The sequence below is a fragment of the Manihot esculenta genome, chromosome 14, assembly GCF_001659605.2.
Source record: "Manihot esculenta cultivar AM560-2 chromosome 14, M.esculenta_v8, whole genome shotgun sequence".
In the NCBI taxonomy this organism is placed as follows: Eukaryota; Viridiplantae; Streptophyta; class Magnoliopsida; order Malpighiales; family Euphorbiaceae; genus Manihot; species Manihot esculenta.
In genome coordinates, this window is record NC_035174.2 from 9497983 (window position 1) to 9508622 (window position 10640).

The 10640-nt window shown below is 35.7% G+C and overlaps 1 protein-coding gene across 5 annotated transcripts; it reads right to left on the bottom strand.

Annotated features, from left to right (window-relative positions):
* Nucleotides 1–119: 119 nt before the first annotated feature.
* Nucleotides 120–10640, bottom strand: LOC110600102 (protein ALTERED PHOSPHATE STARVATION RESPONSE 1). 5 transcript variants are annotated; one of them, XM_043950491.1, is made up of 7 exons: nucleotides 10368–10640; nucleotides 9590–9806; nucleotides 8275–9166; nucleotides 3159–3343; nucleotides 2201–2424; nucleotides 997–1327; nucleotides 120–855 (listed from the first exon to the last, which is right to left on the bottom strand). In XM_043950491.1, exons 3-7 carry the CDS (start codon nucleotides 9068–9070, stop codon nucleotides 403–405), a joined length of 1989 nt encoding a protein of 662 aa, XP_043806426.1. In that variant the 5' UTR covers nucleotides 9071–9166; nucleotides 9590–9806; nucleotides 10368–10640; the 3' UTR covers nucleotides 120–402. The 5 variants fall into 5 exon arrangements, with proteins under 5 accessions (XP_043806426.1, XP_021592524.1, XP_043806425.1 ...); XM_021736832.2 differs by having other exon boundaries at nucleotides 10161–10640; XM_043950490.1 differs by having other exon boundaries at nucleotides 10079–10640.

Sequence of the window (10640 nt, forward strand, 5' to 3'; positions counted from 1 at the left end):
TTCTCTTTATGGGTCAAAAGAATCAAGTAGATTAGTGGACGAATGAGTGGAAAATTGAAGAAAATATCAGGAGGAATTTGAATTGTTTGCTGTAATTATCAGATTAGATGACAAGAAAATTAGAATAAGCAGAGAATTCTCTAATCAAGAATAGTACAGTGGAAGACATTTGAATGCAGTACTAACGGTTATGTGCTTCTCAAGTGTAGGACTTCATTACATTGACATTACAATCTCACCCAAATTTTGTCTAGTGTAATTCATAAAAGCAATTACATCTGACAATATATAAACAAAATTTAAATTTACTTGCAGTTTGATCTGCACTCTTGAATATATTGACCAAATGGCTCTTCTGAGTGCGTCGCCCGTTCCCATTTCATCTCACTGTCTCTAACAAGTTTAGCTCATTGAGCTTTCTGATGCATCACAATCAACTGCTGGTCTGCCATGGCCATGAACAGCCTCAAAGGCCTGAGCAGAAGCACTTGAAAATCCCATTAATGCCCGGAATACACTGGGAAGTCCTGTCTGCAGTTTGTTTAGAGTCATAGCTCTGGTAACCTGAACCGAGTTCAAATATTTAGTCTTCTCAGTATCGAGCCGTTTCTTTAAGGCTTCCGTTTTGGCACGCTTAATCGACAAGGGATGTTTAGGGCTCAAATCAGATTGCATATCTTCATGATCAGCAAAACTCCAAGTAACCTTTCTCTCCATTTCTGAAAGTGAGAGCAACTCCTTCTGATATCTTTTCTCCAACTTAACAGATTTTTTATATAGGTTCTGTTCCTCCCCCTGCTGCAGCATTATCATTTGGATAGCATCCAAAAGGCTTTTAATGGCCTCTGAGGCTATCTACAGAAACCAATATATTAATTTTAATGCAAGTCCACAAAAGAAGCACAAATTAAAAATGTGAGGTTTAATACATAATATACAACAATAACTAAGGTCCTAGGTAAATTCTTAATGTACAAAGGAGGATTATGGCAATACCTTAGCAGGTAACCTGTCAAAAACAAGCTGCCACTCTTCACACAAACTACGAACTGCAGACAAGCAACTGCTATGCTGATTGTCATTTACAAGGTGGTCAGTGAGCTTGATCCAGTTACATAGAGTTCTTACATACTCCTGGTGATATTTTACAAGTTTGCAGAAGCTGAGGTACCAAGAGGTGACCTCAGCTGCAAGCTGAGATGTTGCGTGCCGATGATAGTCAGTACTCAAGTCTACACCTTGACTATCAGTAAGATGATTCAACTGCAGCGAGATATGGTTCTGAACTTGATGGCACTCATACATAGTTCTCCACATAGTTTTCAGTCTATAGAAGCAATCGAGCAAAGCAAACAAGACAAACTTTAGAACAAGCTTAACTTGGCACGCTTTACAGACATGAAAGATGCTAAAAGGAACCTAAGGCCTGACAAGAAATCACTCAAGGGCAGGAATTTAACAGTTCAGAAGAAAGAAGCAAAAATATATCCATTGAAGTGAGCATGAAATAAATTGGTTCCTATAAATTGTGCAGTCTTTAATGCATATTTGATAAGTTTCTTTATGAGATCATACCCTTTTTACCCTGAAGTTAATTGAGGGATGGAATAAATTGGTTTCCTATAAATTGAAGAGTCTCTAATTTCGTATCTCATAAGTTTCATTATGAAGGAATCATTTGGTTACAAGAGTGTCAAAATGGGTAAGGAATGAGAAAGTTAATAATTCAAAAATAAAGGTGGGCGGCTGCTAGTGTTGTTCACCGTGCACAACATGGGGAGCGATGTCCTGAGAAGTGTCATATGGCTGATCATTTGACAAAAGGAATGTTACTGTTATCATGACAATGTGCAAGTTGCAGATATTATGACCAAAGCCATGCCTACAGCCAGATTTTAAGTTCTGAAAAATAAACATATATCCAGAAGCAAAAAATTCAAGGAGTGTTTTTATATGGCCTCTGTTGCTGCTAAAAAAATTATAATTCGAAAAAAAAAATAACTCGGTTGTTCCAAAATAATGAGTCCATAGAATAATTCAACTACCAAAAGTATGGAGAGATGTTAGTAATGAAGTTGTTATTGACAGCACTTTAGTAGATCATTTGAAATCTGGTTTTTGGCAGACTTTTATAGATTTAGTTACTCAAATTCCTATACAAAACAAGAGCATATATAAGGCGTCTAGAGTGATTTATTACCCAGAAGTCAATGTGACAAGTTGAGGATACAGCTCCACATCAATGAGTTCCAATATAGTAGAACAAGTATTACTTATTGAATGCTGCAGGCGTCTGATATCAGTTTCCAAACCCTCAACGATCAGTCGAGTTTTTTCAGTCTTGGTCCAGTCATGATTTTCTTCTTCTTGTTTTAGGAGTAACATGGATTTTTTCTCATGTTCTATTTTGGACATTTCTTCTTCCTACATAAATTGATGATTAAAAACATTCGGAGAAAATAACATTTTCAGTGTGGGAAAGAAATTCAAATACAACTGAATTAAAAGAAGCACAATTGCATGAAGAGTCCTCACACACTAATCACTGAGCAGTAACATTCTTATTATGACAAGATAATTTCTTCTTTCAACATAAATGTTTCATTCATCAATCTTCAATATTAACTAGAAAAAAAGTTAGCAAGTAATCCAAGCTGGTTATATAGCATTTGCAATGTTCAAATTCAATTTATTTTCTAATAACCCGAATGCATTACGATGGAAAGATATTTCAGTTCTAACTGTGTATCTAGTCACAGCCATATGCATCATTTCAGTTCTAACAGAAATATCTCAAGTAAAATTTTAAGTCTGAAATTGGTCAGTTTAAGAGGGATAAGACATCAAATATCAGCTATAATAGGCAAATACAAGTTTATGAAATAAATAGCTAAGATAAAAGCTACTACAGATGAACATTGCAATTTGTCAATCCAAGTATCATTGAAAGGATCAGAGAGGTCTTATTATTATTATTACTTCAGTAGATAGAAAACAAAAAACACCAAAGATCTGAGATCTCATGCATACAATAACTCCTCAGCAAGATTATTCTATTATGGTGACTATTATGTACCACTGTGCATAGAGTGAGAGAGAGATCAATGTTCTCCTAGAATACAATCATTAATCTATAAGTGAAGAGTCATTCTACTTACTTTCACTTCCTTGTACAGTTTCTGCTCTGCAGCATATAGCTTGTCAAGTGTGATGCAATGAGCTCCAGGCTTCAATGGTTCACTGGGATTATAAACCACATTAGTGTCTTCTGCAAACTGAGTTGACTTAGAAGACCAACTCCACGACAATGCACTGAAGACCTTGGCAGAATTACTCCTTTTCCCTGTAAACAAAAGTTACACAGTTTCCATGAGGAACTTAATAACTAAAGCAGTCAGTGAACAAAGATAAAGAAGTGATTTTAGTCGCTGAAAAATAAAATAGAAGTCATTTATTACCATGCAATCAGGCTCATGCATCGCATTTTTGAGATCAAACACTTTGGGGTACAAGATATATATATATATATATATATATATATATATATATTATAGTTAGTGTGAAGCTTCAGGTTCACATAAGTTGAAATATCTATAGGATGGAAATTAGTAAGACTAAAGTGAGGTTAAGTGAAACATTCAGGTGAAAACAAGTCGGAAATAAATTGACACCAGAAACAAATGATATAGGCAGAACTTTACAATGTTAAATTTGAAAACCATGATCAACAATTATTCTCAATAGAAACACCACCTTCTATTGAGTAAGATCGAAGTTCAATGGTCCTGTAGATAAGAGACAAATTAAATTCGTCTAATGAAGCATCATGATGTCAGCATAAAAATCCACACTCCAAAATAGAACAAGACAAAAGAAAGGGAAGAACTCCAAATCTTTCACCTATTGACAACTATTACTCCTAATCTCAAACTATCCGACCGAAGAATTTTGGAAGGAAGTTTGTATTCTATTCCAATTGAATTGACTTTTACAAGTTTTGAGTATTTATATATAAAGAATCAATCTAAATTAGAAATATTTACAATAAGAATAAAATCTCTTAAATCAAGTCTAATTAGGATCCCAAAAATTTGAGTCCTCCTAATTAGGAACCTTTGCGTTGGTCAACACTCCCCCTCGAGTTGGTGTATAGATATCATACATACCCAACTTGCAAACAAAGGTATGATAGGTCTTGTTGCTGATCCTTTTGGTAAACACGTCAGCTAGTTATTTATCGAAAGTCACATGATCTAACCTCAAAACACCATTTATTAACTTCTATTTAATAAAGTGTTGATCAATCTCTATGTGCTTCGTTCAGTCATGTTGAACCAGATTGCGAGCTATACTGATGGTAGCTTTGTTGTTACAGTACAAGAGCATACTCAAGTATTGCAAAATACGAAAAAACAGCTTGCATGTGAGACTCACGAGTATTATGCATAAACTGACTGACTAAGCTGACTGCATATGCTATGTCTGGAAGAGTATGCGAAAGATAAATCAGTCTGCCTACCAACCTCTGATATATGCTCATATCTACTGATTCACCAATCCTTACTTGTAGTTTGTGATTGCTCTCAATAGAAATTTTTGCTGGTTTGCAACCTAACATACCAGTTTCTTCTAAAAGGTGCAAAAGTTTTTTCAGCCGAGTCATGTCTTCAGTGTCATCTCTTGTCATTACTATATCATCAATCTAGACTATAAGAATAGCATTTTGTGATGTCTGATAAATAGGGTATGGTCAGCATTACTTTATTGATAGTCAAAGGAAATTATAGCTCTACTGAATCGATCAAACCAAGCTCTGGGTGACTGCTTCAACCCCTACAAAACCTTCTTTAGCCTGCACACCTTTTCTTGTATTTTTTCATCATCAAATCCAAGAGGGATTTCTATATACACTTCATCCTCCAAGTCTCCGTAGAGGAATGCATTTTTTACATCAAATTGTTGGAGATTCCAGTCAAAGTTGACAGCGCAAGATAGCAAGATAGTAATACTCTGATTGAGTTCATTTTGGCAACAGGGACAGACGTCTCCTGATAATCCACTCCATAGGTTTGAGTTTATTCCTTAGCCACTAGTCTAGTCTTAAATCTTTCAATTGATCCATCTGCTTTGTGTTTCACAACAAACACCCATTTACAGCCAACAAGTTTATTCCCAGGTAGGAGAGTGATAAGCTCACAAGTCTCACTTTTGGCCAGTGCTTTCATCTCTCCAATTATTGTTTCCTTCCATTTAGAATCTGCAAGAGCTTTTTCCCAATTCTGTGGAATAGATACAGAGGAAATAGACAAGACAAAGGCTTTGTAGGATGAAGACAAAGAATTATAAGAGAGAAAAATAGAAATAGTGTTTTGTACAAGATCTAACTCTTTTTCTCTGAGCAATTAGTTTATTTAGATCATCAAAGGGCTCAAGGTTTAGAGATGACTCACTAGATGGAGAAGAGAAAAATTTATAACACTGAGTAGGCTGCACAACGATTTTTCTGCTTCTGTTTTGTCTCTTCTTGACTATCTCCTTAAATTTGGTTTATCCAAACGTCGAATTTGGTCACCAATAGTCTCCCTCTGTATAACAGTCTCCTGATCACCAATAGTCTCCCCCTGTATAGTAGTCTCTCTAGAGTAAAATGTTCTAGAGTTATCATCTCTTCTGAAGTGGTGATGGGGTAGTACTAAAGTAAGGTTCAGTTTCTCTAAATGTAACATCCATGCTAACAAAGTATTTTCTAGATAGAGGGTGATAACACTTGTAACTCTTCTGTATAGGAAAAGTACCCAACAAACACACATTTAATAGCTCTCGGATTGAGCTTCCCATCTGTCTTAGTATGAACAAAATACGTGTATCCAAATACTTTTGGTGGAATAATATAAACATTTTTTCCTTATAGCACCTCTAAAGAGCTTTTAAAGGCAAGAGTTTTGAGACATTCTATTAATAAGATAAACTGCGGCTAAAACTGCATCTCTTCAATAGATTTTTGGAAGGTTCATGGTGAAAAGGAGAAATGAGACTACTTTCAACAGGTGTATTTTTTCTTTAAGTAATACCATTTTGAGCGCTAGTGTAAGGACAACTAGTTTAATGCAGTATCCCATTAGACTCCAGATAAGCAAAAACGACCATCCATGTACTCTATATCATTATCAATTCTCAAAACTTTTATCTTACCATCAAATTGAGTATAAATCATCTTGTGAAAAGATTGAAAGCAAAGAAATCACATCAGTCTTTGCATTATCAAATAAACCTAAGTCATGCGAGTGTAACAATCAATAAAAGTAACAAACCAACGATTACCACATAGTGAGACCGTTTGAGTAGGTCCCCAAACGTCAGAATGGATGGTCACAAAAGAATTGTACTCCTATTGTTACTGGAGGGATAAGAGGTTCTTATATGCTTAACATACTCACAAGCACCACAAACTAAAGAATCACATTGAGCCTTGGAAAATCAAGATAAAGTTTCTCTAAAACAAAGAAGGATGGGTGTCCTAACCGTCGATGCCACTATGATTTTCTGATTGACATCTTGATTTATTCCAAAAAGAGCCTGAGGTGAATTCAAACTCAGATTCTCTTTCAGCATATATAAGTCATCGTGCAGTCTACCATTGCCAATCATCTTTTCATTTTGAAGATCCTGAATAACACAATGATCAGGAAAAAATTCAATTTTACAGTTAAGTACTTTGGTGAGAGCACTAACAGATAAAAGATTAACAGGGAAACAAGGAACATGAAAAATAGAAGATAGCTTGATATTTGGAGTACAAACAATAGAACCAGTTTCAGATACAGGAGTGAAAGAACCATCTGTAATTCTAACAGTATCTTTTTGTAGACATGGAAGATAATTAAGGAAGCCTTCAAAGGAGCCCGTCATATGTCTATTTGCACCAGAATCAATAATCCATATAGCAGAATCAAGAGACGAAACAAAAGCATTATCATAAGTCCTTACATTATCCACACAAATCATTGCCATTTTAAGAAAAAACCACCCTTTTCTGTAAAAAACAGTGAAAAATTATTATTATTGAAGAAAAAATTACTGTTCACCGGCGAAAAAGATACGGATCCAGCAGATTAGAAACGCAACTTGAAGGCGAGTCTGCAGAAAAGGATCACTGCTGAAAAAACCACCAGAAAACATCTCCCATGCCGGAAAAGGTGAATCAAGTCACGGATCCACACAGGTCAAAGGCATGACTTGAAGGCTAGTCTGTCAAAAAAGATCGCCGTCGGAAAAGATCATCGAAAAACGTCACACGCACTGGCGCGTGGGAAAGACGCAAAATCTTGCGAAGGCGTGTGAGCCTCATGCACGTTGCTTTCTAGGGTCGGAGTTGGACGGATGGCCGGTAACGATCCGGCGACCCTGCTAGTGGTGGCAGTGAGATGAAAAAAAATTCCTAGATAGGGTAGTACCAAAAAGGTAGATCTAGAATTTTAAAAATCTTAAGAGAGAAAATTTGAATTTAAACCTAAAATCAAGAAACAATCTATGATACCATAAAGAATTTTGGGATGAATTTTTGATTCTATTTCAATTGAATTGATCTTTATAAGGTTTGAGTACTTATATACAAAGAATCAATCTAAATTAAGAATATTTACGATAAGAATAAAATCCCTTAAATCAAGCATCCTAAAGATTTGAATCCTCTTAATTAAAAACCTTTTATGTTGGTCAACACCGACAACTGTGGAACAACCCTATTCAAACATAGTTTTAGAAACCTTTTATTTTGGTCAACACCGACAACTATGGAACAACCCTATTCAAACATAGTTGTAGAAAGGCACATTGATCTCAAATGATCACGTAAGTTACTAAATAAAGTATTCAATACAACAACAAAAACAAGACTACACAAAGGACCACAATTGTAGTGAGTATATGATTCCTTAGATAATTCTAATCACACGTTCCACCAAAATCTTATTTGATTGAGGCCTAAGTATTATTGCAATTATGTAGTGACAGCATCAAGTTGAATTTTCATCAGAGAAATATAAATATAACGACACCTTTCCCATAAAGAAAAAAAAAACACTGGTGGAGCTACCAAAGTATAAAACAAACTTAACATATTCAAAGATAAGCAAATTTTAGCATTAAGCAATACTGGAAGATTTTCCCATCAATAGCTTGAGTAACTAGACACACACGCACATGCACACGCTTATGGATGTAAAAATGATTGTAAAAAAAAAATGCAATATCACCAAGGAGGCCAATATTTACTTTTATTTTCTTTGGACTTATGAGGCAGGGAATTGCTCCCTTTGGAAATGTCCATGAGAATAGCTATTTCGTCTCCACCAGCCGATGCTTTAAGGAAATAATCATCTAACTCCTTAACAATCCCCTCCAAGGTCTTCTTGCTTCTCCACTGTACCACAGTCATATCTGCAGTATCTTTAGTACAACAGCTCACCATTGACGAGTCATCATCAATCAATTTTACAGGCTGCTGCATCTGGGGAAGTGAATTAGAATGAACATTCCCAGCACTCTCATCTTCCAAATCTTCTTCATCAAATTCTGCCTTAGCCTCTGCCCAAATTTCCTCATCTGATGCCGGTTCTACTTTTTTGTTTTTCTCCTGATGTTGTGGAGAAGGCTGCTCAAAGGATTCTGATTCCCATCTATTCCATGAGGAGCTATGAGTTGAAGGTGGTTGGGTACAGGAATCATCCTCATCAATTCTTATACTTTCTTCTTGATCAATTTCTTCTTTCTTATTATCAACGGACCCTCTTAAATCAGGGCTAAAGGGAGGAGGAGGCGGAGGGGAAGGAGGTAGAGGAAAAAGAGGGGAAGGAGGCACTGGCTGGCTATAAGTACTTTCAAGTTCTAATGACTCTGATTCAGTGAATTGTCTAAGGGTTACACCAGAATTCTTCAGTGCTCTCAAATAAGATAATTGGGCATCTGCGAATTCTCCTCGAAACACTACCAATTGTTTCATTAGCCTCTTTCTCTCCTTGCAAATTTGTACCCTCTCTTCCTTATGAATCTTTGATGCTGCACAACCCATTGCTTCAGTATAATGGAAACAATTTGGCTCCGAGTTTAACTTTAAAGCATAACAGAGTGAAGCAATGCCCAGGTACAGTCTCAATTCCTTGTACTTCTATACCAGAAAGATAAACATAATATTAAAGAAGTGCATCCATGCAAATTTCTATATGAAGGATAATTATTGCTTAACTATAATCATATATACAGAGAAGAGTACAACTGTAGAACTATCAATCAAAAGTTCGAGGAGATGAATTATTTTCTTTTAAGTTTAAATTTAAAGAGCCACATGAAGAAGAAAACACTGGATTTCTCAGTCTCACAACTAGGGAACTACTAAGGTTGCAAATACCATATAGAAGTAACATGCTCTTTCAGTAAATTATTCAAGTTAGTCCTGTTAATATCCACAGGCCTTGCTATACTAGTTAATATTTTTATGCCTTGCAATTTCTTCAAAATCTGAAGAAAGAGAGACTAGCAAATAGCAATTCACAATAACAGCCAATTTCAGATAATGCCAAGATATACATACCCAAGAAGCTGAACGCAGATGTCTCTAAATTTGTGTGATTTTCTTTACTGATTGACCCAAAGAACAGAACTTTCCCCTCAAATCATGAGACTGCCATTGCTGAATTGTTTAACCTCCAGTTCTTCCCGGTTTACAGGTCTCACAGAAAAAGGAAAAACATAACAAATGGGTGCTCATCTTCCAACTTTCTATAGCTCAGAATTCGGAAACAAACAAGCTGCAACCCAAAACCAAAACCAGAAAAGAAGAATTATGTGAAAAGAAAATTTCCAAATGGGTCTCAGCTCTTCACTAAAAAACGAATCTCAAGGATTTGTTTTGAATTCTAAAAAAACGATATAAAAGATTTAGAAAAGCAACAAGACAAAAAAAAAATACTGACATGGAAACTGGCAGACACAGGCAGGCAGACAAGGAAGACTCCAATGTTCTTCCTACTTATTTTCTTACAGCTGCAAATAATAAATAGAACCACTACTGAACCAGTACCTTCTTTCTTTCCATTTCTTCTCTTTTCCTACTTATTTTCTTACTGCTGCAAATACTGAATAAAACAACAGCTGAACAGTACCTTCTTTCGTTTTCTTTCCTATTCTTTACTAAGAAAAAGAACGAGCACCCATTACTTCAAGTGTTGATTTGGCTCCGAAAACATCAAGAGAAGAATTACTATCATCTTCCGTATTAAAAATATTAAAAAGAAAAAGAAAAAGAAGAAAGAAAAAGAAGAACAAAAAATGATTCAAGAGAGGAAAAAACAACAAAAAAGCAACCCAACTCTTCAACTCTTTTCCAAGTATGTTCTTGCAATATCTACGCTTTTAGAAAGGCATTAAAGATATAAAGATGGATGAGTCGAGCTCCAAACCCAAGAGGAGAAGCAAGAGAAGCGTCCAAAAAGCGGGCATGGCGCAGTTTAGCAACACCCCATTATAACACTGTTATCAACTAAGCTTTTCTCGTCATAAAACGCAAGGTAAAATGAAGCTCTGTTATCGTAGCATAACTATAAACAAGAACCAGACTGCAACAGGACGGGCGGAGTCGAATA